Source organism: Crocodylus porosus, unplaced genomic scaffold, assembly GCF_001723895.1.
Source record: "Crocodylus porosus isolate Cpor-Errol unplaced genomic scaffold, CroPor_comp1, whole genome shotgun sequence".
Classification (NCBI taxonomy): domain Eukaryota; kingdom Metazoa; phylum Chordata; order Crocodylia; family Crocodylidae; genus Crocodylus; species Crocodylus porosus.
In genome coordinates, this window is record NW_017728949.1 from 21,308,667 (window position 1) to 21,336,621 (window position 27,955).

The window sequence follows — 27,955 nt, forward strand, 5'->3', positions numbered from 1 at the left end:
CCTTTTTTGAAGATGGGGACCACGTTGGCCCTCTTCCAGTCCTCCGTTCAAAGTTTACTGCTCTTTTGTTGAGCACTAAGTCTGTTTAATTCACTTTTGTTGGAGAAATTTTGACTGTTTCTAAAAAGCTGTGTGTTCATGCATTGAACAGAGCATGGTAAACTTAAGTTTGTCTAGTGGGCAGGTGAAGGAGGTTTTTAACGGTTGCTTAAGAGCCTGATCCAGCACCCACTGAGATCAGTAGAGTGGTCAGCCCACAGCCTGTGCATACCACAAGTGACAGTTACTCAAGAGGTCACACAGAGTTTGCTGTGCTGAGGAGGGGAGTGGGACTATCATACTGGGTTCAATTGTGAAGAGAAGGATCAAGCAGGTATCTGTTTAAGAATGGGCTCAAGGAACAGAACTCTTACAGATTTTGAGCTTCTCTAGCCCTTTCCATTAAAAATGAGTGTCGCAAGTGTCAGTGATTTAAGTGTCACATCACCCTGTAAAGTACCAGTGCTGTTGTGTGTGGAAGGGGAGCCCCAGGTACTCAGTAAAGGGAGGTGCTGGAATGGAAGCAAGGAACAGAGCTAGGTCAGGATGCTGCTTCCATAGGAGGTGTCAGGTGTTACTACCAAAAGCCATGTTAACTCTTCCCTAGCTTTGCTTCTACTGCCAAATTTGGGGTTTTGGATCCTCAGTCACCATATAAAAACTGACGGGACTGGTTATGTACCTTTGGTGCTTGCAAGGCCTTATAGCAATGCAGAATTAATGCAGGTGTCTTGAACACCTGATGTGAAAGGGTGGCAAGGATCAGAAGTATGCTTCAGGATCAGAAGGCAGGAATTGCACAGCCCTGGGGATGGGGTTTCCACAGCCACTGCACTATGGAGGAGAATGAGGCAGAGGGTATTGGTAAGGGCAGATGGAGACATCCATCTGTCTTTTGGCCCTCTCATCTTATGAAGTTTGCTGCATGCCTAACTCCAATTCATGATATAATAGAGCAATTGCTGGAATTTCTGTTCCTCAGACCACTTTTTTTCCTGCTTATCCACATTATACATCTAGTGAGGCTGTCAGGAATGACCTTGAGGTGAGAAATCTCAGAACCACTAGCAATAATATTTACAAAATCATGGATGACTGGTAAGGGCTGAGAGGGCTGGAGAAGGGCTTACATAGTGTCCGTCTCTTAAAAAAGAAGGAAAAGGACCTTTATAGAATTATAGACTAGTCTTGCTTTGACACATGGGAAGTTACTAGAGCAAATTTTAAAATGTTCAGCTTTTAAACAACCTGAAGGAGATAGTGGTTATCAGTAGCCGCCAACGTGTATTTAAGAACAAATTGTGCCAAAGCAACATGATTTTGTTTTTTGACAGGATAACTAGCTCGCTGATTCAGAGGAAAGCAGTGGATATAGTATGCCTTTACTTCTGTAGTGCTTTGGACGCAGTCTCATGTGACATTCTCATAAGTAAACTGGAGAAATGTGGACTAGAAGGTATTGCAGTTAGGTGAATACATAACTAGCCAAGTAACCCTTAGTAAATGGATTAATATCAAAATGGCAGGAGGTTTCAAGTGAGGTTCCAGAGGGTCTGTTCTGGGTCCAGTGCCCTTTAACATTTTTATAAATTACTTGGATTTGGTAATAGAGCATCCTGATCACGTTTGCAGGTGGTACAAAATTGGGAGGGCTTGGAAACACTTGAAAATGGGATTAAAATTCAAAAGGATCTTGATTAAATTAGAGAACTGGGTTAGAGAGAAAAAATGGAGAGAAAGGTACAGTGATACGTCTCAGAAAAAAAACAACCAAAGGCACAAAGAGAGATAACAGGCTAGGAAGTAGCCCTGTCAAGAAGGATCTGGAGGCTTTGGTGGATCTGAATCTCAATGTAAAACACCAGCGCTGTGACCAAAAAGCAAACGTTTTTATGGGTCACACTGATAGAAGTACTGTCACCAGGATGCAGGAAGATATTATACCATATTTTAAGAAGGATGCAGAGAAACTAAGTTCCGCAAAGATGATAAAAAGTTTGGAATGTTTTTCTGAGAAAAGACTGAGAGAGAACAAGCTATGTTCAGTGGGGAGAAGAGGAGATTAAGAGGGAGACATGATAACAGTTTTCAAATATTTGAATACTTGCTATGAAAGCACCATTGCCACAGTGGGCAGGATGCTAGGCAATGGGTTTAAACTTCAGCAAAGCAGAGTTAGATAAAGTCTCAGGAGAAACTTTTTAACTGCCAGAACCACAGAACAGTGGAGGCTGCCTTAAGAAATCATGGAATCTCCTTCATTGGAGGCTTTCAAGAAAAAGCTGAGGTGTAAGCATCTGTGTGGGATGGTTCAGGAATACCAAATCCTGCGTCTCTGCAGGGACCCTTGAGGTCCCTTTTAAACCTGTGATTTTAATGTAGGAAATGAAAATTCAGGTTCAAAAGCAATATTAAATATGTCTTATCACACAGTTCATGCTAAATTCTACATTTAGCAATGTACCCTATACTCTGAGGTACCAGTGGCTACATTTTGTGTTTATACATACGTGTGTGCATGTGAACTCCCTGTTGCCATTGGAACAATGACTTCCATTTTTGTTGTTGAAATGTTCAATTTCCATCCTGTAGCTTTACTCTGGTGACTATATTGAAAGGGAGTGTGAATGGGAAAGGCTGGCCAGCAGCCTATCACCATTTGTAGCTGTTCTTACATTTCAGGAATACTAAACTCTAATTGGTCACAATGATGGGTTAGTGGACTGCCCAGAATGCTGGGCAGTCAAACAGCTAATTGTTTTATGAACAAAATTGGGTGTGTAATTTGATGTTCCCATTTCAGGGATACTCTGCAACTTGCCATGTAGCTGTTCCATTAGGAAGATTAGCAGCAAGTGAAGTTTTGAAGATTTTAAAATTCACCCTTTGCCTTATCTATGCCAAGAAGCCACAGTTACTTCTTTAAGTGTTTGATGGAAGAAACCTAAGTAGGCTTTGGATCACATCACAAAAAAAAATTGTATGTTCATTGTTTGAAGTTTATCTTGCGTGCGTAACATTAAAGCAGGAGGGAGTTTAGGTCCAGTGTATACAGCTAAGATGAAATCAAGCCATCCTGAAGCTTAGAACTAGAAGAAGTGAAAATCTTTAGTCCAGAAGAAACTTTTGGCAAAGGGAAAGGAAGGTCATGAAAGTAAAGCCTGAGTTGGCAGCAACAGCCGTAGTGGTGATGAGAGTTATGGTGCAGGGTGCTTGCTTAATGCATTACGGATGGTCTGGAATACAGCATGACTGGCACTCATCTCTGTAATGTGAGGAAGCCCTTTCTCAGAGAAAAACAGTATGTAGGATTTGACTAATTGGATTCTTCTCAAGCTACAGTGCGGAAGAAGCAGCTCTTTATTTCTGCCTCCTTAGTGTGACTGTTCCCTTGCTGTTTTTCCCCTTGTAGATTCTTCCTTGGAGCTCTATCTCCTCATCCATAACTTGGACAGCCAGATGTTGAGAGGAGACAGAAGCCAACAAATTCTTGCCCAGTTATCCTCCCTGCCCAGCGTCTACCTCATTGCCTCCATTGATCACATCAACGCTCCACTCAGTGAGTCCTCCACAGCCTTTTTGTGTCTTTAGAAAGAAGAAGATCCCTTCTGGCATTAAGTGCACTTTGAAAATGGCCTTTGTTGCTTTATCTCTGTCCTTAGCTTCACACAATAGACTTAGTGATATTGGTGTTTTAGTAGCATAGTGGAGCCTTCCTGTGACAAGGCTGTACATACAAAGCTAGCTGCCTGTCTGCTCGCTGTCAAATTAGCAGTAGAAAACTTCTGCTTCTCTGCACCACAAACTCGGAACACCCGGTTGTTTGCCCTGGCACTGCCTAACGCTTGTGCTTGAAGCTGTGTGTAAATTATTGTTGGGATTGTGTCTTGTTCTGACTATAAATGTCTGGGTGAATATATTGCATGGTATAAGTAATAACTTCCAAAGACTATGCAGGGGCCATAGTCAGGTGGGTTACGTTGTATGCTTGGGAGAAACTAAATCCCCAATGTTCTCTACTTTCCTCTTCCTTTTCTGTCTCTCCAGTGTGGGATCAGGCCAAACAAAGCCTCTATAACTGGCTTTGGTATGAAACGACCACATACAGTCCCTATGTGGAAGAAACATCCTATGAAAACTCACTCTTGGTGCAGCAATCAGGGTCCTTGGCATTGAGTTCTCTAACACATGTCCTGCGCAGTCTCACTCCCAATGCAAGGTAAGACATGACTATATACAGTGGTGGCATTTAAAGACCTTAATGAGATTGGGGCCCCTAACTGAATAGGCTCTGTACATCTAACAGGATAAATCCAGTCCTAAGGTTAATACATTAAACACAAGCAAGATTAGGCAAAAAAAAAAAAAAAAAAAGATGGAGAAGAAGAACCAAGGTGCAGGGATTAACTTATCCTGTGTCAAAAAGTTTGTGGCAGAGCTTGAATTGAACTTTGACCTCCTGTGCATCAGTACAGTGTTTCACCTTGCACACCTGTGTTCCCTCTTATGCTGCCATCCATGAAAAAATGGGAAGACAGGTCTCCCAGCAGTTACAGATAACTGGTAGGCTGGCTAAAGTTTTTTAAAGCACCTAGTACTGAAGCTATGGCACAATGTGGCTGCATAGTGATTTGGACTGGTAATCCAACTCCTAGTATCATCACTGGCATATGAGGAACTCATGTCATTTTCTGTCTGCCTTTGTCTGGGTCAGTGGCATATCCCTTGTGAACGAGCAAGTTGGCAGGCATTAAACAGGTATTGCAAAATCCATTAGCTTCCCGTAGAGGCAATACAGAAAAGCAGGCTTGGGGTTGTTTTGATACCCTGCCTCCTTGTGAGATTTGCCCCCCTCCCTGTTGGCTGTCATAGATTATCCCTGTGGCAGCCACTTATGCTTATGTAGAAAAGTAACTTTTGGAGTAGGTATATATGTTTTCAGCTCCCTTCAGCAGTGCAGTTCAGCAGGTGGAGACAAAGCGCACAGTCACTGTTACGTTTACAAGCAAGTATATACCACAGAACCCTAAAACTAGAAAATATAGCTGAAGTGGTTTATTTTGGGAGACACCATAAAATAAATGCCTCCGATTTGAGTAATGCATTGAAACACGTTGCTTGAATTGAGGTTATTTCCATAACTCCCAGTGAATGCTTCTAGCTGGTTGAAATGGGACAGGTTCTATGACTTGTATTTTTTGCAGTGCAGCGTACAAACCACAGAATTGCTTTGTATCATGATATGACTTGCCACTATAGATCTCTTGCTTTTAGTGGGTAATAAAAGAAGAACTGAATGCAGTCTTCAGTGCTGTCTTGGGCTATGGGGAACCCAACTTAATTTGGGCTTTGTGTATAAAGAAGTCAGCCTACTGGTAAGTCTCAACTTGTAAAAATGTTTACCTTGGGTTCCAAGTAACTAGAAGCCAAGACACGATGCTCAGATGGGACTACTTTAAATGAATGACATGTGAAAAGTAAGCCTTTCTGTCCAGCCACTGTGTGCACACAGTCCTGTTTGTATAGAAGAAAAACGACTTAATTTTTATCATGGCTTTCCTTTTTTCCCCAGGGGGATATTCAGACTGCTGGCCCAGTACCAGCTGGAGAACAAGGATAATCCCTCTTACCCAGGTACCTGCTTGCATGTGGCATTTCCTTTCCCTGTGTCAGCATTGCCAGAGTAGCTGTGTTGGAAGTTGGGTTCTTTTGTTGTAGGTGGTGTTGTCAGTAGCAGATGTGCTGGAAACTATAGAGCCGATGGCTGCTGATAACAGTTCAGCAGAGTATCGTTCTAGTAATACTAGTCATTGGAGTGCATGCCCTGCCCTTTCACAGAGAGCCAGACAAACAGCTGGATTTGTGGAATCTTTTCCTGCTGTCATGAAGCCTGACATGCAATAGTCAACTTCTGCTTGTGTTCATTAAATAACATCCAGTAGTGAAGGCTGGGAGATGAGACTTCCTGTTCTTCCTATTCCCAGTGCTCCCCTTGACTGACTATGTGATCTCTGTGGCAAGCTCTTAACCTGCTCACTTATACAGTGGTTAATAGAGTGCTCTGTTAATATTCATTGTCACACTGAAATTTGCATACAAGTGGTGTTCTGAGGAAGGTGGAGGAAAAATAGGAGCTGTGCATTGGAAAAATGCACTGGCCTGTACATTTAAGGTGCTCTGAAAGTTTCCTTTAAGAATATGGAGGGTCTGGAACTATCAGATGTACCACTAATTCACAAAATCATCTCAGGTTTGGCTGCATCCTTGGAAGAAAGCTGCATGAAATATAGGTCAGAATGTAGAATGTATGCTCTTATTGGATCAGAGGGATGGCTAATATAGTAAGAGATTTTTTCCCTCTCTTCCGAAGGAGTTAATTAAAATTGTGTATCCTAGTATCACTGCTTTGTTTTGTTCAAGTGATGCAGGCGTAATACTGGGAGGAGAATCTGCTTTTTCAGGACTGTGTTGGTGAAACAACTCTGCCCCTCTAGCAGACCACATTTATCTTTAGAATCTGCTTTTGATAGTGTTTAATTTTTTCAGTAACTCTCCTCCACACCCAGGGCTCTCCTTCCAAGACTTCTACCAGCAATGCCGGGAGGCCTTTCTTGTGAACAGTGACCTCACTCTCAGGGCTCAGCTGACAGAATTCAGGGACCACAAGCTCATTCGAACCAAGCGGGTAAGTTGGAGGAAGCCAACATAGCTACTGTTACACCTGGTGGGTGCCCTATTAATGTATGTGCTTGTTGCTGAGACTAAATGAAGCTTATCTCTTGTGTCGCTGCTGAGTTAGTCACATTTCTGGACTTGCCAATGGATGATGGGTGGGTATGCAAGAGGACTGAACATCCAGAGATTTTACGTCCACAGATCTCAATGCCAAGAAGGGAGCTGCACATAGCATCTGAATGTTCTTTGCATTGAAACAACACTGTAAGAAGTGCACCATAGCTTAGTTATTTAGAGCTCTTCTTGGTATTTCTCAGAATCCCAATTGGTTAAAAATCCTGAGGAACAATTTGGATAACTTGGAGATATTTGGGTTCAGAAGCCGAATAGGTGACTGCTTGCCAGCTCCAGCAGTGAGGTTGTATTACTTAGTTTTTGAAGCCTGGAGCACTGTGTAAAGTAGTGTGACTCTCAACCAGGGTGCCATACAATGTTTGCAATATTCAGTGTGCAAACATAATTTGCAAGATAAACCCAGAAATTTCAAATAAGAATCGATGTTGAAACAATCTGACCTATTGTGGTCTTTGAGTTGTTTGCAACAGAAGAACTGCTTTTATTTTTTCCATAGTCAAAAAGACTGAAAACTAAGACTCTAAGACTGAAAATTAAGACTCTAAAAAGGGTGAGAACCACTGATGTAGAGTAGTAAACTCCACATCAGAAGGCTGTGACTGTCTTCCAGCTGTGTTGCTTTTTACCTCCTCGTCCACAGAATTAGCCACTGAAGGCAGGTCTAGTTTGTTTTTTTTTTTATAAATTTGTTAGTGCATTGAATCTATGCAGTGGCTCATATTGTACTATTCATCCTTGCTTTCTTTCCCAAGGTATTATGTTAATGGTGCATGTGTCTGTTTACAGGGAGTCGATGGAGTGGAGTATTTATTAATTCCTGTAGAAGTTGGAACCTTGACGGATTTCTTAGGAAAAGAGGATGAAGATGTGTGACGCACCTCTCCAATCCCAAACCATCTATGGCAATTACTGCCACAGTCTTGCACTCAGATCAGCTCTCCCTTTTGTCAGGGGAGCTGATAGACTGTTCACTGAAATGCAATGGACATTTAAAGTTGTCCAGAACTACTTGAAGTTGTTTTGTGTAAAGAGTTCTGTAAGATTGGTCTGCTCAGTCTCTCACCTCAGATGATGCCTTCTTCATATCTATGCAGCCTCCATTATCAATTAGGCAAACTAACTCTTTAGTAAAATTGTGCCTTCAGTACATAACCTCTCCAGAGATGAAAGTTTGGCTGGAGCAGTTTATTTAGGAAGTGCAAATGACTGGATGTTCAAAGCTATATTTTATAATACAGATGCAATTATTCACAGCTAAATGCTTTCCAGTTGTCTGCACACCAGTCACATGGATGGGCTTCCAATGCATGAAGAGGCCAAGACTTAGAATGCCTAAAGAAACCAAGCTGAACCATGCGAGTCAAGTGGGGTAGAATACAAGTAGGCTTGTGAATTGTGGGTAATTTATTAAATCTTCTACCTATGCTGGACACTGACAAGAAGACTGAGGTTTTTCCAAACTCCAGATCTCTATTGAAAATTGTGAATTAGCAGAACTGTAGCCTTTTAAATGACTAGTAGTTGGAGAATGTTTAATTTTCATGCTTCATGGAATGTACAGAAGACTGTGTTGTGTGGTTTTTTTGTTTTAATTTGCTTGTTTTTACAAATAACAAGGCTGTCCCCTCCCTGATATTCCTGGAGGATTCCTTCAAAGTATTACATACTGAGAACCATCCTAGCTTTGAGTTAGAGAAGGAAGAGTGCTAAAACCTTGACCGCTTTTTCCAAGTATTTCTCAGGCAATTGGGATAACTTAAAACTGTTAATTTCTGTCAGTGTGAATAACAAATACTGACATTTTATAAGGTTTCTCTTGCAGGTGTGTGTCCATAAAATGCCAGTCCTCTATAGTGCCTTCTAAGAAAACCAGAGACACCCTGGATTTCTTGCACATAAGGAAAAATGTCTGGCACAGAAGGTGAACAGGGAAGCATGTTGGACATTGTTCAGCCCTTCCTTTTACATTTTAAAGAAAAAAACATGGGCACAAATGTAACCTTTTCCTGCTTTGTTTGTCACTATTAGGCCTTGCAGTTCCATTGCCTACATGAAATTATCTGCCAGCCAGACACTGGAGACACTTGAAGCCTAATTATATTGCATCCATGTTTAAGATCTGACCTTTGAATTACCAAAAATATTGATTAAATAAATGACTTTATTCACTTTTTCTAGTGTGTTTTATGTCCACAGATCTCACAGTCTGTAACTTGAAGGTACCAAATGTTATGTTAGCTGTCTATGCAACATACTCCTACATTAATGAGGGGTGAAATCCTAACTAGTGTTTTCCAGATCCTTTTTTAAAATACAAGATATGAAAATTCAAAGGGGCATCTGCATCCCTTCTCATGACACTTAAGGCTTGAAAATGGCTTACATCTGATGTTGAGATTGTGGTTTGCCCAAGATCTCAGAACTCTTGAGTATCTTGTAAAGGATCGCCATCAGGAAGAAACATTATATGAATTGTTGCAATTATAGCTAAGAATTAAATCAGTTTTCAAGTACCTTGTATTGTGTTCAGTCATGAGACACAGAACTCAATTCATTATGCAGTGTCATTGCCCTTTGTGCCCTTAGTTTGGTAAAGGTGTGCTCTCAGTGAAATAGTCTAGTTTATAAAAATGACTTGACTAGAGTGCTTAATCCATACTCCTAACCTTAGCCAGACTTTCCAGGATTACAGTAGCCCTTCTATTCAAGGTAAGATTTCCTGGGCTGCAGTACATTGCTAGTAAAAAAAGTTAACTCTGTATTAGTCCTTGTCTTGTGCAACTTTTAGTTTGTAAAGAAAAGAATGACTTAATTGGCATCACAGACATGGTAGAATGACTCTTACACTTGAACTATATTGAAGTATTTTCCTCAGTGGAGATACTTTATCTCTGGTGAGAGAGGGGTGCAGGGAAATAACAGCAGTAATAGTATGATGGGGGTAGGGAAGGGGCATGGGACTATTCATAGATTGTAGAGCCAGAAGGGCCCACAGTGGATCATTGTGTCCAGCCCCATGCCCCGGCAAGAAAAAGGAATGAGGTCGGATGACCCCAGCTAGATGATTATCAAGTCTCCTCTTGAAGACCACCAAGTTAGGTGATAGTACTGCCTCTATGTTGCTTATGAATTGAAACCAGAGGGGATACAAATATTGGGTTAAGAATAGGGTGGCTATATCTCCTGGATTTTACAGGCTAGTCCCAGCTGGTTGGTCAAAATTTAAAAACTCCCAAAATCATGGGGTTGCAGCTTTGCCTCCCTACCAGAGTGTACCTGCAGCACTGCTGACTGTGGGGGAGAGGGCAATGTCCCAGACTTCTTTATGGTCATTTTACTTAACAAGTTATGTTAAGGCTTGGGGGACATGACTGACCACAAGATGAACATGAGCCTTCAATGTGATGCTACGGCTAGTAAAGTGAGCAAAATGCTGGCCTGCATCCATAGATGCTTCTCAAGCAAATCCCGGGATGTCATTCTCCCATTGTACTCAACTTGGTGAGGATGCAGCTGGAGTACATCCAGTTCTGGGCTCCACAATTCAAACAGGATGTGGAGAAGCTTGAAAGAGTGCAGAGGAGAGCTACATGCATGATCAGAGGTCAGGAAAACAGACCTTACAATGACAGGCTGAGAGCTATGGGACTCTAGCCTAGAAAAGTGCAGGCTCAGGGGTGATCTGATGGCCACCTATAAGTTTATCAGGGGTGTACACAAGATCTGGGGGAACATTTGTTCACTGGAGCACCCCAAGGGGTGACAAGCTTGAACAGTTATAAACTACTGCAAGACTGTTTCAGGCTGGACATAAGAATTTCTTCACTGTCTGAGCCCCTAAGGTCTGGAATAGCCTGCCATTGGAGGTGGTTCAAGCACCTACATTGGATGCTTATCTTGCTGGGGTCCTATGACCCCAGCTGACTTCCTGCCCCTGAGCAGGGGGCTGGACTCAATGATTGATGATAAGGGCTCGAGGCTATTTCCCCTGTCAAAGCTGGAATAAAATTACAGAAAGCAAACATTACTGATTAAAACCAGCCCTAGCTCTGGTATAATATTATTACCATAAGTAAGGAAGCAGCATTTAAAGATAAGAACATAAGCATTTTAATCTCTGTCTACAATGCAGGTAAGAAAACAAGCTGAAATTTCTCATGTTTGCAGATGTAAACAATCTGCCTTAGCATCACATTAACACTGTTTTTGCAACTAAATACTCTTGCTGCCTTCTACAAAGCTAAGGCCAAAGTGCAGGGACATGGTTTAAAGTTTACGAGGAAATTTGCTGCCACTAGTCCAGCTGTGATTTGGGTCTAACTTTCTAACCCTAGTAAAATGAAGTAAACTTAAAACAGAGACCTCACTATTGTATTTTTGTCAACTGAATTTAAGCATTCTTAATATCAAATACATGTTGCTAGAATGCTGATGTACTTTCTTTCTCTCCTATCCTTAGTGAAGACGAGCAGAGTAAAGCATTGAAAAAGCCTTTAATTTGTGAGCCTGAAAAAAAACAAACAGTATTTTTCTTTATTTATCAGATATTTCCTAAGGCATAGGAGACACAGTATTGTCCAATCATTCTGGACTCCATGCAGTGAACTTTGCTTTCTTCTATGCCAGCTGAAGAGGGTCTCTATCAATTTCTGACACAATGATGTTAACTTTATTTTCTAGGTGGGTGACCAGCATGTCCTGCAGCTCCAACAGGAAGCCTCGCTCACTGTTACTGTGCTCACACAGAATCACACTTATCCCATTGCCAACAACATCCAGCACTTCATGGTGGGACATCTCTCCTGTCAGCATGAGAAGAGATACCCCATACAGTACATAAAACTACAGTATTTGCAGTTCACTACACAGAATAATAATCTATAACATCAAATAATAATTTAAGTGAACCAGAAAGAAGAATAAAAATTATTTTTTTTTTAATAAAAATTCTTTCACCCTTTCTACTTGCATTCTTCCTCTATTTTGAATCCTCATTTTTTAAATTGAGGTTCTAATGGATGCACCTTCTTGTGTTTTTATAAACATCTTGAACATGGAACATTTAAATCTTTGGGAAATGTCTAACTTTGGTTTTCAGAATATTTTGTAATTTATCCTAGATGTATTCAAATGTTGCTAACTAGTTCCTTGTGAACAGTAAGGTGTTTGTTTGTTTTTGGGGGGGGGTTCAGCCAGATGCACAACAATTAAGTCTCTAAAAGGAAGTTGAGCACTTCTCACCCACAGGATTCTTTGTAGAAAGAAAAGAAAAAGAAAAAAAAGCTTTTTATTGTACTTTCTCTCTTCCTGCATCTTGGCTCTGGCTGCAGTTCATTGTGCCCACCCTTATGGATCATTACTGGAGCTGGCAGAGCTCTGCAGGCTGTACCTGTATGCAGGCCTGAGGCTTTATTTTATTTTATTTTATTTTACACTTTGTGATTAGAAACACTTACCCCATGATTTTGATAAATTTAGATGTATACGCATGTAGACAGGTTAAGTACAGGCATCTATATTATCATGCATAAATGAATGTTCAAAGTGAACTAGTCTTGGGAGTCCGGTAAGCTCTCCTCACTGAATACAGAAAAAGTCTCTCCTATCCAGCATTTCTATTGTACCTGACAAAATGAACAGTTCAGCAGTAGACCCATCTTACTCCTCAAAATATTTGTTCTTTTAGTAACTGATTATTCAGCAATGATACCTGATGCCCTGTCATGGCAGGTTCCTTCAGCAGCCAGACTACTCTTTGTCTAAGAAATATTTTCATAAAAAAAAGGATGCAACAAGAACAGGTCTCATACCAGTGAGATAGAGGTCAGCTTCCACACCCTGCAGGACACTTCTTCCAGAACCAGCACACACAGCAACTGTCCTTATTTGGGATTCTGCAGAATAACAAATGCCACAATTAAATTCCCACCCTGTCCTTCAGCCTTGATGCCAACACTGACAAGATAATTTGAAGTGCTAACATTCTGTCTTGCTCTTGGGACCAGTGGAAACGTGTTGGATGAAGGAAAGGGATTCTAATTTGGAGGTGGATAGGCCAACCACTTCTCTAGAAAGAGAGCAAGATGCCTTGAACACTAGAAAGTGTTGATGCATGAACTACTCAGCACTCCATCCTGCATGCTACGAGAAGCTTTCTGAATTGGTGCACAGAGAAAGTAAGATGCTTTTACATGGCACTACTAGCCACTATAGTTTGGTAACTACACCTTTCAGACTTGTCTGAAGTAGGAGTCACACCCTGAATTAGGCACTTTAAAAGCAGTGACTAGTTTCTGAATAACTTGCACAAAATATATTTTTCAGTTTAAACATACTTGCGCATTACAGGTAGATTATAAAGGAAAGGTTATCTAGTCTTACAAGTTATACCTCTTGAGGAATGACAGCATTTCTATAGAGGTTAAGATGGAAAACTGAAAAAAGATGATCTGGGCTCTGTTTCTAGGTTTTACTATTGCCTCATGGTTTGACCTTGGACATATCACTTTCTCTGTTCCTCAGTTTATGCCCCTCTAATCATGGATATTTATATACATTTGCAAGGTGCTAAAATGTGCTTGAAATATTAAGGATTCTGTAGTTTTTAAGTCTCAATTATGTTGCTACGTATTCACTCTAGAATTATCGTTTCATGGTAACATTTGTCCCCAGAGATCTTGGGGAAAAAGTTTAAGACAGGAGAAACCACCGTACAAACCATGAAAAAGCTAATGCATACTTAGCTTGTGTACTTCCTCCTTCACAGGGATGACCAGTGCAATGCAAAACTCACCTTAAAATACAGACTACATTAGGAGCAGACTTTCAGTGATTTGTGTAGCATAGTAATTACTAAATTAGTTAGTTGTTCTTTGAACAAGCAGCTATTTCACACAAGGAATCATACCAGTCCTAAAGAGAGGATACAGCAGTCTCTTTCCCATACATGTGCATGCTAATTGTATCCAAGGGGCACCAATTATGGTGAAAAGTCATACTTGTAGGTTTACCTAATGTCTTTCCCACACCAAGGGCCAGGCGGACGTAAGACAATTTTAGGTAGTTTTTGATTCGTTCAATTAAGGCTGACAGGGAAGCTGGCTTGCTCAATTTGCATAGACGTCCCATTCCAGTCTGTGGAAGCAGAGGCTGTGAAAAAAACAATGTTTAATGACTATGAGAAAGCTCATGCCAGCTAATCAAATTTTTACTTTACAGGAACTGACACTTGAGGGGTACATTGGAAATAACCACATAGAGAAAGAATTTCTACGTACTTCACAAAAGATTGAAAGGACAAGGTAATCCATTGAGCCTGTCTGCACTAGATGCCGCAAATAGGTTAAGAGGTAGTACAGGCCACACAATTAGCCTCACTTTTTTTGTGAAGCATAAGTGCTCTCAAGTGCCCTAATGTCAGTGGTAAGGAAACCTGAGAAAAGGCAGCATAAGGAAGCTTGCATTACTGCCAATACTCTTCTTGTTCTGGGGGTAAGCCATTTTACTCTCTAGAGCCAGCAACCTAGCACCTTTCACAAACATTACAGGCAATTCAGTGAAAGGGGGAACAGCAATAAAGTTTATTACCTTCTGTAACAACAAGATCTCAGTCATGTGATAAAGACCATTCTGGGATAATAATGACATTACATCCTGCATTGCCTTTTCAGTACAGTTCAGACTGACTCGTGTCTGGTCCTCACCTTCAGCCCTGCAAAATAACAATGGTTTTATTATTTTTTTTAAAGATGTCAGAATCTAATGAACAGAACACAGAGCTCTCCTATTAAGAGTAGAAGGGACAAGGTAACAATGCAAAATAGAAGAGACAACAGCTCAAGAAATGCTTTTTTATAGACTCAGTAATGGCAACCCTACTCTCCTCCAAAAAAGAAAAAAGAAAAAAAAGAAAAAAGGATGGCATTTATCAACAAAATGACATGCTACAAAGAAATCCTAATATCACTAAACTTTGGTATCACTAAGCAGATCACGTAAGACCAGCAGACTGACTAGAAAGAACAAACGATGATAAAAAAGAGTGACATGTCAATGGTATTTATTTTTTCAAAGCAGCAGGAAAAAAACCCAGAGTGCCACATGCAGTACCTGGCAGGGAGAGTCACAATAGATGAAACCTCTGGAATTTTCTGCACTTTGGCCAGGACAGCTTCCAGCTGCTCAGCCTGGCCCACAACGAACTCCACTCGGTGACTGCCCTTAGTTGGATATGTTAGAGTAGTCGATGGTTGTATTGGGACAGAGGAGGTAGAGGCACCTGAGAGAACATGCAACCCAGCAGTTCATGATACTGAACAAAAAAACAACAAAATGGCCCCTACCACTGAGGATCTGTCTAGAGAAATACAGTGCCTGTGATTTACTAGTCAATTTTAGGAGTAAAGAATCAAGATCTACAAGGAGGTTTATATAGCTGAAATTCGAGTGTGGAAGGTTGAATTGAATACTGTGAGAATAACACAGCAGTTCAGAGCAGAAGTTTCAATTCACAAAGATATTTTCCATGGCTAGATGTGCATCTTACAGGGAGATCTCCATGTTAACTCTTAGCCAACATTTTCCTGCTGCTCCTAAATATACAGCTCTTTCTTAAGTTGAAAGCAAGTATTGCTGGGGAAATTTGTTTTATCAAGTTCTAGTGGAAGTGTCTCTTCCCACGTTTCTCCACCCCAATAATAACACAAATGACTATTATACTTGGAACTGCACTCATGAGTCAGAAGATACCAGAACATCTTGCAGTCTATGGCTTAACACTACTGCCAGAACACTCAAACATGCTGCAGTGCTTCCCATCCTGATGTGCTGAATAACAGAACTGTATCAGAGCTGAAATAAAACCAAGGCTCATCCCTCAAGGAAGGTGCTAGACTATTCATTTTGATTATATCTACTGGTGCTTTTTTGGGCTTAGCATTACACATCAGACAGCTTGCGCACTACATACTGCCTTAGGTTACGCCCCTTTGCCCAATTAAATAGCGCCTACAATTCATGATCAATCATCAAGGAATGGAATTGGGAGTTGGAAGATCTGTCACTACTAAACTGGTTGATCTTGGACATGTCCTTTAAGCTTTGGTGTACTTTTGTCCCATAAAGACTACCTGATGAAGGAGGAAACCCATGACTGAGAAGTGCTCGTACCCTACGAAGACCAAGGCCAAGCAAGTAACACTGAAAATGCATCAGGGCATTTTCAGCTGACAATAAACATTCTACCTTTTGTAATGGGGGGAGGGAGGGGGAAAACACATGCCCATCCTGCACCCATCATTTCCCTAAACCAGAAACCCAGATGAGATCCAGGTCTATGCACTTAGCCAGCGGCCTACACACCAACTTAGGATGCACAGGACAGCTGGGCTGGAAGGAACTTATGAGGTCACATCTAGCACGGTTCCCCTCTAACCTGCTCTTAAAAGTTTCGAAGGATGGAGATCCCACACCTTCTCTGGGAAGGCTGTTCTGGCAGCTAAACCCCAGAAAGTTCTCCCTCACCTCCAGGCTGAAATGTCTTGCTGCAATTTTGGCTGAGAGTAGGGCCAGGAGGGGCCTCAGGTCACATCTAGCACAGTGGTCACCTCAAAGCAGGATCCTGGGATGTATCTGGTGGGGGGAGGGGTATACACTGGTGCACTTGAACCCTCCTTTGAGTCCTACTCCTCCCTCTCAAAGTTTAAAACCATGTGCCTGGCAACCATGCCCCACACAGCACCTGCTGCAGCACACACTGCTCACAGCACCTTCAAGGGGCAGTGAGCAGGGGTCCCAGACCGGCTGGAGCAGGTGCCAGGCCAGGTCCGAGAGGGGAGAGGAGGAGGTCTGCGGGCTGCATCCAGCAGCAGCCGCTATTCCCAGCCAGGCAGCGCCGGGGTAGCCCCTGGCCCCTTCTAGGCTCCCGCCGCCGCGCCCCGCCCCAGCCCTCACCCAGCGCGGCCGCGAGCCAGGCGTTGACGCCGCGCGGGAGCGCGTCCAGGGCGGTGTGGGGCGAGTAGAGGCCGACGCGGCTCTCGGCCGCCCGCAGCAACAGCCGGTCCCGCCAGCCGGTGGCGGGCGTGAGGCGCCGCAGCGGGCGGAAGAGCGGCGGGTGGTAGGCGAGCACCAGCTCCGCGCCCCGCGCCAGCGCCTCGTCCAGCACCGGCTCCGTGAGGTCGGTGGTCAGCAGCAGCGTGCGCACGGCGTGCGGCGGGCTGGGCTCGCACAGCAGCCCCACGTTGTCCCAGCTCTCCGCCAGGCCCGGCGGCGCCAGAGCGTCCAGCGCCGCCGCCACCGCCCGCAGCTCCATGACGCCGCGCGTGGGGCCGGGGCCGGGACCGGGGCCCACGCGCGGGAGGCGCCGGCGGAGCCGCTGCAGCAAGCAAGGCCGCACCAACATGCGCGGCTGGCGGGCACGGGGGTGGGGTTAGCTTCAGCTGGCCACGCCCCCGGCCTGGTCCGGTCCGACCCCGAATCGGGTCCCTCCCTCCCCGTCCGCGCGCGCCGCTTCGGTCCGCCCCCGAATTGGTCCCGCTTTCGCCTTCGGCGCGCGCCGCTTCGCTCCAACTGCAACTGGTTCTCTCCGCAGGTAGGTGCGCGCGGGTCCCCGCGGTGCGCCTCGCTCAGCCAGGGGGACGGGGCGGCGGAGGACGTGTAGTGTAGGCCGGGGCCTCCCTCCCCGCTTCCCTTGCCCGGCCTGTCCGCCCCAGTGCCCTCCTGGCACCGCGCTGCTCACAGCAGGTGCGAGCGCCTCGAGCACGGGTCGCAGCCCGGCTGGAGCAGGAGTCTTGTGTGATACAGCCCGGCCAGGGCCTGGCTGACACGCGGCCCCGGCGCAGCCACTCGGGTTGTGTGCCACGTGCAGGCAGGGCCCAGCTTGGTTGGAGCAGCTGCCAGGTCAGGTACAGGAGGGAAGGGGAGGAGGGGGTCTGTGGACAGGGTCCAGCCCCGCAGACTGGCCCAGGCCACAAGCAGCACCCTGACCCAGCTCCACAGCCCAGATCCTGCCCCCTGGCTGGATGCTTGACACCCCTGGCATGAGCTCTGCTTGTCAGAGTACACTTCTTTCCTGATGCTGTCCTACCTAAGAAATATTTACATCCTTTCAGACACCTGATCCAGTATCCCTAGCTATCACTTATAACAGAGAGTTACAGTCTCATACCCATATTTATTTAAAGGTTTTTGATTAGACTTTCCCCCAGCTAAGTCCTTTCCTGCTTGAAATGTAAACACCCATTGTCTGGGAACAGGTCTCCGCTCACATATCTCAGCTCAGCTCATGTCTGCATAGCCATCTTTCATATTAACTCTCAGTGATTTCTTTTCCTCAGCTAACCAAGCATTGTTCCTCTTAGCTGCAAATAGTTTTTGTCTATCCTGACAGCTAATCAATAATCCTTTGACAGGCTTATATGAGTTCCTTATATACAGGGATTTGAGTTTCCCATTTGCTGTGCAAAAACACAGATTTTCTCTTTTAAAGGAGAAAAACCCTGGAAACCACAGGTTTCCCCTTGTAGACTGGCAGAGTTCCAGTCTGTAATGGGCTGCTTGGGACTGGGAGGAGCTGGATACAGGGGGTAGAGGGTGCTATATGCATGCGTGTGAGCACACCTGCATGTGGCAGCCAGGCAGTGTGGTGGAGAGCAGCTCCCTCCAGGTAAGTCTACAAGAGAGGAGAGTGGGCACAGGTGGGGGGGCGGGGAGTGGCAGGGAGCACAGGTGACAGTTGGGAAGAGGAATTGGAGGCGCATGCCTCCCAGATTTCTGCGTCCCCCAAGATGTGCCCTCCCCTGCCCCTCAACACATTGCCTGTGCTCCCCCATGTCCCCTAACATATCACCTGTGCCCACACCCCCGCCTCCACACACCCACCCTATTCCCCACACACTAGGGCACTGGCAGGACTAGGGAACTCTGGTTCAGAGTGAGGGGCACCAGCAGGGGAATAAGGGGCAGTGGCAGGACCAGGGGGCTGTGGGCTGGGAGTGAGGGGCACTGGAAGGGCTGTAGAATGGGAGTGAGGGACACCAGCATGGCTGTGGGAACTGTTGCTTGGGAGTGAGGGGCAACAGAATGGGCAGGGGCAGGGCACTGGTGTATCAGGGCTACTCAGCGCCACAAAGCAGCAGGGAGGAACAGCTGCTGTTGGACTTGTGTCCTGGTGAGCAAAGGGGGCGGGGCTCTGATTTTCCGTGATAAAAAAACTAAAATCAAATGCCAAAATATATAGATATTTAGACTTTATTATAATGATTGAGGCATTGGTAGGTATCCAAATTGCTTTTAAATTGTAAATATATTAATAAAACATTGTGTTCAACTAATGCCTGTATATATAGTGATGTTTCATTTTAATCACAGAAAAAACACTGATTTGGGGGTTTTTAATCAGATCATTTGGAATTTTTGTGGGATTTTTTTAATTAGAGAATTTGAGATTTTTAAATAGAAAACCAGGATCCCTGCTTAAAATACAAAAATACAGCTACATCTAATATCATGGTTCATGGAAACATAAAAGTAATAAAAACTAAACACATTTTAACATTGGCTACGGAGACCCAACACCATATTAGCGATTCTAATTCAGGAAAACATCTATTCATGACACTCCTTGAATGCCCCAAATTTTCCTCGTTTGGGTGTGAGTTTGTAACAGGTGGATAAGGTTTTCTGGCCTGTGTTTCACAGGAGGTCAAAAAAGGTCCCTTCTGGCTTTCTATGCTGGTCACAATTTTTTCAGTCTTTCATCATATAAAAGGGCATTTTTTTCATATGTCTCTTAACTGTAAGAACTTTTTTTCTATTAATTTGTAGCTCTCAAAGTAATGCACGGCTTTTTTAAAATGCTTGTAAGCCACACAATGTAGATGTCAGTGAGTTTTAGAATTAAAAGGAAATGATGAATAGGAATTAAAATAATTGTACTTTCTTTGCAGGAAACAATTACACATGTCTGCACATTGGACACTTGGACACCTAAGGAGAAGGGATGGTGAGGCAGAAAGGGGTTTTTATATATTTTTACATTTTGTGAGACTGGTATTTCTTGAAAACAGGACAGATGCTCTGTGTCCCAGATAATCTCACAATTACTTCAATATTGTAAAAATCTCAACTTTCTGTTTTGTTGTTTTCTGTACAATATGCTCTGGAAAAGCAAAGGTGTCAGTCTCACTGTAACTGTATGATTAATATTGCATATCTGAGCTAGAATAGAAAAACTGTCTTCACAGAGATTCCAGTTAAACAGCTTCCCTTCTTTACATTTAAATATAGTAAAAACATGCAGATATTGCATTGTTTTTTTATAATTGTTTTCCATACAGCTGTCTCATACAATGAGTGAGGTTTTGTCTTCACTCTGGTTTAGCTTGTTATTCTTTATAAACACTCTGATTTAATGATCTGTGCGCTCTGAAATGCTAGCTCTGTCACTAACAGGTGGGTAATTGATTGGATCTTGAAAGTTAACAAATAGCATTTTTTTTTCATAGTTTCATAGTTGTTAGGGCCTGGGAGGGCCCTTACAGATCATTGGGTCCAGCCCTCCTGCACTTGGGCAGGAAAGACTGTTGGGGTCAAGATGTTTTTTGAAGATTACTAGGGTGGGTGACTGTACCACTTCTTAGGGGAGCCTGGTCCAAACCCTCAGCACTTGGCTTATGAAGAACTTTTTCCTTGTGTCTAGCCTGAAGCAATCTTCAGTTGGTTTCTGCCTGTTATTTCTTGTCTTGCCCTAGGGGCCTTGCTGACTAGATGCTCCCCCAAACCCTGCTGTATGCCCTGATATACTTTAGGCTGCCACCAAGTCCCCCCTGAGTTTTTCATAGACAGCAACGAATTATGAATAATCCAGAGCCCAGCCTGGGTCATGAGTACTCCTGTTCAGTTGTTTGGTTTGTTTTTCTACCTTTCAGCTGGAAGTTCATGTCATTTATACAATGTTGGTATTTGATAGTTCATGCCAGTGATTGTAATACTATATTAAATCAAATGACCTAATTATATCTCTGTGGATTACTTGAAGAGAGTTTCTGTGAAATAGTAAAGCAATACTACCATCTGCAAACCGCCAGACAGCTTCAAAATCATGTATTATTTTGCAGTTACTAATAATGGATATAACTGTTCTTAGTGGTGGCAGATGACAGAACAAGGAGCAGTGGCCTCAAGTTGCAGAAAGGAAAGTTTAGGTTAGATGTTAGGAAAAAACTTTCTCATGTGGAGGTTAGGAAAGCACTGGAATGGATTAACCAGAGAGGCTGTGGAATCTCTATCCGTGGAGGTTATTAAGACCTCGTTGGACAAAGCCTTGGCTGGAATGATACAGTTTGGGGGTGGTCCTTCTTTGAGCAGTGAGTTGGACTAGGTAACCTGATGAGGTCTCTTCCAACCCCAATTTTCTAAGATTCTATGAACTGTTGCAAATGTTTGCTTTGAATACTTACAACAGGGATATTAAGGGCAAAATTTTAGATGCTTTGGACTGGATGGCTCCAGTGACTTAGTTAACTCTAGAAAACAACCCCTCTCTTGTTCTGTTTTATCCCTCTAGATTTCCATTCACATCAGAATACCTAAGGAATAGTCTCTTTTGCCCCAGGCTTTCTTAACATCCCACCCAGCTATACAGTTGGTCCAATAAAAGATATCACCTAAAAGCCCTTCCAGAAACCAATTGGATCTAGTCTGTAAATCACCTTTTTTTTCTGCCTACTTTATCTTTCCAAAGCACAAAAAATTGGTTATAGGCAGACAAGCTTCTTTGGGTAAATGTGGTATCTTTTAGTAAACCACCTCAAATAGTTGGAAAAATTCTTCTTAGCAAGCTTTTGCGTTTGAATACTCTTTGTCAGGCTGAGGAAGCATCTGCAGTTGGTTTGTGCTCTTCAGTGAAAATGTAAAATGAGGAGTCAGTGGGTGAGAGACAAGCTGGGAGGCGGGGCAAAGGGGGATGAATGTAGCAGGCAAATAGTGGAGAGGTACCTGGAGAGTTAGATGTTAGGCAGGTTATAATGTGTCATAAATCCAATGTCTATATTTAATCCATTATTTTTTGTATCCAGGAGGTTGCTGAAGTGAAGTTCATAGGCTTGTCTGTGAAAAGTGTTTTGTAAATTCCCATGGAGGATTAGAACTGAGAGATTGGAGAGAGATTGGTTTGCTTGTAAGAAATGTGCCCCCACAGGTAATTGGGTATTCTTGTCTTTGATAGATTTCCAGTGTGCATTCATTCTGGTGCCTAGTTGTTGTTTGGTCTCTCCTACGTGTTTTCCATCAGGGCATTTGGTGCATTGGATGAGATATATTACATTTCTGGAGGTCCATTTGTAAGATCTAGGAATGCCGATGGTTTTGTTGTGAGGTGTAGTAATTGTGGGGGTGGTGGAGATATGTTGGCAGGTTTTACATTTCTCTCATGGCATGGTGTGGATCCATTCAGTGTGTTTGGGCCGGAGGATGTTTTCTTCTGGTGATGAGGTTAGTGAGGTTCAGCGCTCGTTTAAAGGCTACGATGCGTGGTTCTGAGAAGATGTCTTCAAGAATTGGGTCTTCTTCTAGTATGGGTTGCAGTTGTTTGAGGATGTTCTGTATAGGTTCGAGGAAGGGGTGATATGTCATAACCAAACAATTGGTTATACTTGTTTACTCTATTATTCTTCTTGGCCTTGTCTAGATGTCCTAGAGCCAGTTGGTTAACAACCATTTTTCATCCTATATTAGCGTTTCACCTTACTTTTTTATTTTTAATTCTCAGCACATTCCACCCTAATAAAGTCACCACTTCAGCACATGCTTGCTCACTCTGCTTAAACCACACTTTCCTGAAAGTTTGCTCTGTGCTTGTATATAAGAATGCATAATCAAACATACCACTGGCTACTAAGAGAACTGTACTTTGAAGCCATCATCTTCATAGGGAGGGGTTTATAGGATACCTTTCAGAGCCCATTAGTGCTGTCTTTAAAGTAACCTGAAAGATTGCAGTTTTGTCATGTAAGGAAGTCTTTCTTTCCCGTTATAGACAGAATTACATACCCCACAAGCACTGCTGTCTTTGAGCGAAACTGGAATAAACCCAGGTTTTTGTCATGGCTTGGCAGAGATGTGACTGGCTAGGCTCTTCACAGTCATGACTTTTTCCATGTTACTTTTGAGTTTACTTTATTTGTGGTGTTCCTACAGATGAAAATGTAGCCCTGGGGTGTAACTCAGGCTGAACAGCAGCTGCATTACTCTGAATACTCTGCAGGGGAATTCCCATGTGTTTAGAGAGCGGATTCCTATGGTGTGGGCATCAGGCTGCCATTCCCCAACTTGGGACACACATCTACAAATAGGGGAATCTGTATAGGGATGTCCCCACTTGCAAACACAGGATGCAAGGATCCCCTGCAAGGGATTCCCACTGTGCATGTATCTTGCTGCTGTGTTCCAACTTGGGGCCTGGCACCTGGAGCATCAGGGGCCTGATCCTGTGTAAAAATGGGCCCTGGCAACATCTGTAAACACCAGTGAAGCAGATCAGCTCTTCTGGGACATATGCTGGTGCAGCTATTCCTGCTTTAAAGACAACATCTGTTCATAGCCTTTCTGGACAGCATAATGAGAAAGCTCTAATGCAGTCAGTATTATTGTTCCCAGTTTTATTACTGTTTTTTTTTTAAGCAGTTCAGGTTTTTTTAAGCAGTTCAGGGTTTTGTTTGTAACTGAGATGCCCAACGTACAGGCTGAGATAATTCACCTAATATAGGAACAAATCCAGATATGCTACTAGTTTAATATTGCATGCTCAGAGATATGAACAGGAATCAAAATAATGGTTAACAGGGAAACATTTACCTGTCCAGGGTGACTAGCAAATGAAGCAGGGCTTGAGACTTGGTTTTTCCTTTTTTAAGTCAAGAGGCTGGTTAATGATTTTCTTCTGTCTCTCTCTCAGGCTGTTACTCTGCACACTGATGTGGGAGATATTAAAATAGAGCTGTTCTGTGAACGAACTCCTAAGGCTTGTGAAGTGAGTAATATGACAAGACTTGAACTGTTCAGTGTTCAGCAAAGACAAATAAGAGAGGACATGATGGAAACAAAATAATGAATGGTAGAGAAAAAGTAAACTTGGCATCTTCATGTACATTTCCATATAATAGAAGAGCTTCCATTGAGATTAAAAAGGAGCACATTCAAAACTGATAAAAGGAAGTAAATTTTGATACAGTGCATGAATAACCTGTTGAACTCATGGTCACATGACATCAATAAGGCCAAGAATTTAGCAAGATTTGTAAATAATGAAAATATCTTATTGCATAAGACACAAACTGCATGCTTCAGAGAATAATCAACTTACTATAGCAAGAATTAGAAAAAAACCTCTGATATATGTAGATTATTCCTAATTTGTTTATGATGCGTCTTGCACCTTCTTCTACAGCATCTGGTACTGGCCCTTGTCTCAGACAGGGTATAGGAGTGATTTGCAATTTCTTTTTTTCCAACTTTGGCCACAAAACTGCAAAGATTCACGTTTATATCTTCAGATACTGCAAGTAGTCCTGTGGATTTCAGTTAAGAGTTAATGCACATAAATGTGATGCAGCATCTGTCCTGCTATTTTGTCTGTTACTGAATAAAACTAGGGCAGTCCCTGTCTGAAATTAGATACATCACTGGTTACATGTATAAGAGTGTTGTGCCTGTGTTGTATTTAAGAGTCACATGTCTCTATTAGATCTTTTCCTCCATATATTGTCTGCAGAAATTTCACTAGCCCTCATGGATTGGTTTTGATGTGAAAAATAGTAGTAGTTTACCTTGTGTTATTAATACAGCTTGTATTTATAAGTCCTAAGAAAGGAGAGACAATGAGAGATCCTGGATAACTGGATTTGTACTATTTTGGGAGCTAGAAGCAGAAGACTGATGGCAGCATCTCCCTGCATTGCAAAGTAGGAAGGACTAAGTTAGCTTTGCCAATCTTGACAAAGTTGCTTTTGGGATACCACAAGGTGTTTTGTAACACAATAGAATACTGCTGAATTGTTTGTTAATAGAGCACTCTTGCAATTTCATCTGTAGAATTTCCTGGCTCTTTGTGCTAGTAACTACTACAACGGCTGCATATTTCATCGGAATATTAAGGGCTTCATGGTACAAACAGGGGATCCAGCAGGTAAATCTTTCTATCAGTGTCTGATACAGTGTGTGCTGTCAGGTTTGGCAGGAAAATAAGATGCATCATAGCTGCTTAGAGAAATTGTAATTATCTAGGTAGGTTTCTGTGAAAAAATGTCAGGTAAACAGCCATTAACGCTGGATTTAAAATAATATACTCATGTAGCTAAGTTCAGATGCAAACCTCTACACAAATTTAAGCTGATCAGATAATGGCTGATGTGCATTATTACCACCATTATTTGCCACAGGTTGCATAGGTAGTCAGTGACTAGCGTTCCTGTTTCTATACTAAGACTATGTTGTCTTCAAAATATCTCTAGCATTTGGGACAACTACCACAGAGTGGCTGCCATTTGGAGGAAAGTTTGATTCACTTCTCCTGCCACTCAGTCATATTGAATTGAATCTGTGTCAACAGTCCCTTTTTCTGTAAATTGTGTTATTGATGTATGAGCACCCCATTCAGGATGAGGGCCTTGTATGTTTTACATACTGTATAAACAACAAAATCCTAATCCCTGGCCCAGTAGACTGAGTTCTCTAAGTGTTTCAACTGATGTAAGTGTATTTGACGAGTTTTCTGAAAATGGCAGTGAACAATGATTTTTTTTCCCCAATCTGAGAAAGTAGTAATACATTCACATCACTTTTTTTCTTTCTCAGGCTCTGGGAAAGGAGGTAGCAGTATCTGGGGCAGGAAATTTGAAGATGAATTCAGTGAATACCTAAAGGTATTTCTATGCTCTATAATATAGACATTTTTCATAACAAAAATGCATTCCAAGGAGTAGAGGAAGAGCAGCACCAGAAAAACTGGCTGATGGTAATTGTTGGAGGCTAGGAGTGGGATACAGGAGTCTCAATAGTTTGGGAAGGGGCAAAGTTAGGGGTGTCTATTTTTGCAGATCATGGGAACAAAGAATTTGAATGGCTGTGAGATGTCTTTTATGCTTCTTTGGGAGTAAGGAAAGTATTTCAACTCAGGGCATATTTGAGGAATTAGTAGTAGTTCATGATTGGCAGTTGGCAGGGGATCAACTTTTGTTTCATATTTTTTAAAAGTTTGGGACTTGAAGCATAAAGTAAGTGACCTTTGCAATACACAAAGCATGTGTATCGCAGTCCTGTGTTCACCAAAGCAAGAGTGTTTATGCATATTTTCCCTTTCTGGTCTCTTCCAGCACAGTGTCCGTGGAGTTGTTTCCTTAGCAAATAATGGTCCTAACACCAATGGATCTCAGTTCTTTATCACATATGGCAAGCAGCCACATCTGGATATGAAGTATACTGTCTTTGGGAAGTGAGTGATTCAGCAATATACCTCCTTATCATCATGTTACAAGTGAGATTATACCAGAGCAAGCATAACAGACCTGTAAAAATCAGTCTTGTCTGAAATACCCTGTAGTTGTTAGTTCACAAGCATTATTAATGTGAAACTAAACTAAAGCATTAAATATATAACCTCATCCTGCAAACCCTTTATTTTACTCTTACAAGTTATTGAATTAAATATGGTTACTCATAGTAAGGACTGCTTGCTTGAGTAAGAATATGATGGACTGATCCCTTAATTATTTTGCTTGTCTTGTACAGAGCAGAGATGGGGTAGATCAGAATGGCTTGTTTTTGTAGTTATTGTTTCTTATATTTGCAAGTCCAATTTTACTGATGCTGATTCTAATTTAGCTTCTGAGAGGGAAGGTGGTGCATAAATAAATGTGGGGGAAAGAACGCTGAGGTGTGAACTTCGATTATGGGAGTATTACTATTATTCTTTTTTAAGTTCCTCTGTTTTGATTTACAATAGTTTCCTGTCTGATCATCATCCAGGAGTCACTCATGGACACTTAAATTTCTTTTTCAAAATAGATTAGCATCCAATTGTCCAAACAGTATGCTGCCTTACTTGCTTCCTCAGTTCTTGCCTTGCAGGTTACAGTTTTGCTGTAAAGAACTTTGAGATACCTAGAGTATAAAAAATAGACCTTTCATTATGAATCTCCTAATTGTTCTGCTTTTTTTCCAGGGTAATTGATGGCTTGGAGACCCTGGATGAGTTGGAGAAGCTGCCAGTGAATGAGAAAACCTATCGACCTCTTAACGACGTTCATATTAAGGACATCACAATTCATGCCAATCCTTTTGCTCTGTAGAGATTGGTCAAACTAACTACTGATCACAATGTTTGCACTGGAAGTGTCAGTCACATTCTATCATACCTTTACTCCTTGACTGCAGGACTTTCAGTAACTGATAGCGTCAGACATGGTCCCAGTGGGAAAAATTAACGCTGGATTTTTTAAATCTAGATATTCCACAGAGTCTGCCAAGACTTTGGTTTGTAATTTTTTTGTATTATTATTTTGTACATGCAGAGAGAAGATGAGGGAAAGAATCGTAACAACCATATACACAATCCCTTTCCCAAACTGTGTTTTTGTCTAAATATTCTTTTGAGTCTTTCCTAGGACATGTTAACATTACTTACCTAATGCCTTTCTAAGAATAATTAAGTTAGCCTTTTTGCTAGAAGACAGCACTCTGATAAAGACAGACCCTGCATAAAGAAGTTCCTGCCTGGGAATCTACTTGACCATAAACTGCTCTTCCCTTCAGCAGTGCAACCAATGAATACTTACAACAGTTTAACAAATGCCATTTTATAACCGTTTAAGAGTTGAAAATCAGTAAACGATCTTCAGTTTTTAACTGGGAAAAAAGTGACTTGCAATGAATCTCCTGGACATAGATTTATCTAATGTATAAATATTTATGTTGCTTGTTACAGCTCCATCCCAAAATAAAGCTTCCCTAGTATTGGGCTATATAAAGTGTTCATTTTCCACTCAACGTGTAATTGCAATACATTCTTCTTCTGCAAGACTTACAGTATGTCCAGGGGAGTGCGGGACACTTG

At 42.3% G+C, this 27,955-nt stretch overlaps 3 protein-coding genes across 4 annotated transcripts in view; 2 read left to right on the forward strand and 1 right to left on the reverse strand.

Annotated features, from left to right (window-relative positions):
- Positions 1–9,022, forward strand: part of ORC2 (origin recognition complex subunit 2) — a 24,533-nt gene extending 15,511 nt beyond the window's left edge. The window contains exons 12-16 of the mRNA XM_019553974.1: positions 3,452–3,598; positions 4,087–4,258; positions 5,612–5,673; positions 6,606–6,724; positions 7,636–9,022. Of these exons, the coding sequence (XP_019409519.1) occupies positions 3,452–3,598; positions 4,087–4,258; positions 5,612–5,673; positions 6,606–6,724; positions 7,636–7,722 (587 nt within the window). The 3' untranslated portion in view covers positions 7,723–9,022. The remainder of the gene's footprint in view (positions 1–3,451; positions 3,599–4,086; positions 4,259–5,611; positions 5,674–6,605; positions 6,725–7,635) is intronic.
- A 1,916-nt stretch (positions 9,023–10,938) lies between these two features.
- NIF3L1 (NGG1 interacting factor 3 like 1) lies at positions 10,939–17,191 on the reverse strand. The gene is made up of 6 exons (XM_019553975.1): positions 16,801–17,191; positions 14,959–15,127; positions 14,437–14,560; positions 13,860–13,998; positions 12,660–12,743; positions 10,939–11,651 (listed from the first exon to the last, which is right to left on the reverse strand). The coding sequence occupies exons 1-6, from the start codon at positions 17,156–17,158 to the stop codon at positions 11,467–11,469; spliced, it is 1,059 nt and encodes a 352-aa protein (XP_019409520.1). The 5' UTR covers positions 17,159–17,191; the 3' UTR covers positions 10,939–11,466.
- A 133-nt stretch (positions 17,192–17,324) lies between these two features.
- Positions 17,325–27,864, forward strand: PPIL3 (peptidylprolyl isomerase like 3). Of its 2 annotated transcripts, none has more exons than XM_019553977.1 (7): positions 17,325–17,437; positions 19,794–19,849; positions 23,801–23,875; positions 24,937–25,030; positions 25,699–25,766; positions 26,217–26,335; positions 27,065–27,864. In XM_019553977.1, the coding sequence occupies exons 2-7, from the start codon at positions 19,847–19,849 to the stop codon at positions 27,189–27,191; spliced, it is 486 nt and encodes a 161-aa protein (XP_019409522.1). In that variant the 5' UTR covers positions 17,325–17,437; positions 19,794–19,846; the 3' UTR covers positions 27,192–27,864. The 2 variants fall into 2 exon arrangements, with proteins under 2 accessions (XP_019409522.1, XP_019409521.1); XM_019553976.1 differs by lacking the exon at positions 17,325–17,437 and adding an exon at positions 17,608–17,745.
- The last annotated feature ends 91 nt before the right edge of the window (positions 27,865–27,955 follow it).

What these genes read in the sequence shown, in the direction of transcription:
- NIF3L1 (XM_019553975.1), bottom strand. Translation starts at nt 17,158, where the DNA reads ATGGAGCTGCGGGCGGTGGCGGCGGCGCTGGACGCTCTGGCGCCGCCG. An exon ending in CTGGCTCGCGGCCGCGCTGG is followed by an intron (nt 15,128 to 16,800) that starts GTGAGGGCTGGG and finishes ATGTTCTCTCAG; the next exon opens with GTGCCTCTACCTCCTCTGTC. An exon ending in AGATCTTGTTGTTACAGAAG is followed by an intron (nt 13,999 to 14,436) that starts GTAATAAACTTT and finishes TTTTTTTCACAG; the next exon opens with CCTCTGCTTCCACAGACTGG.
- PPIL3 (XM_019553977.1), top strand. An exon ending in AATTCAGTGAATACCTAAAG is followed by an intron (nt 25,767 to 26,216) that starts GTATTTCTATGC and finishes GGTCTCTTCCAG; the next exon opens with CACAGTGTCCGTGGAGTTGT. An exon ending in AAGTATACTGTCTTTGGGAA is followed by an intron (nt 26,336 to 27,064) that starts GTGAGTGATTCA and finishes CTTTTTTTCCAG; the next exon opens with GGTAATTGATGGCTTGGAGA.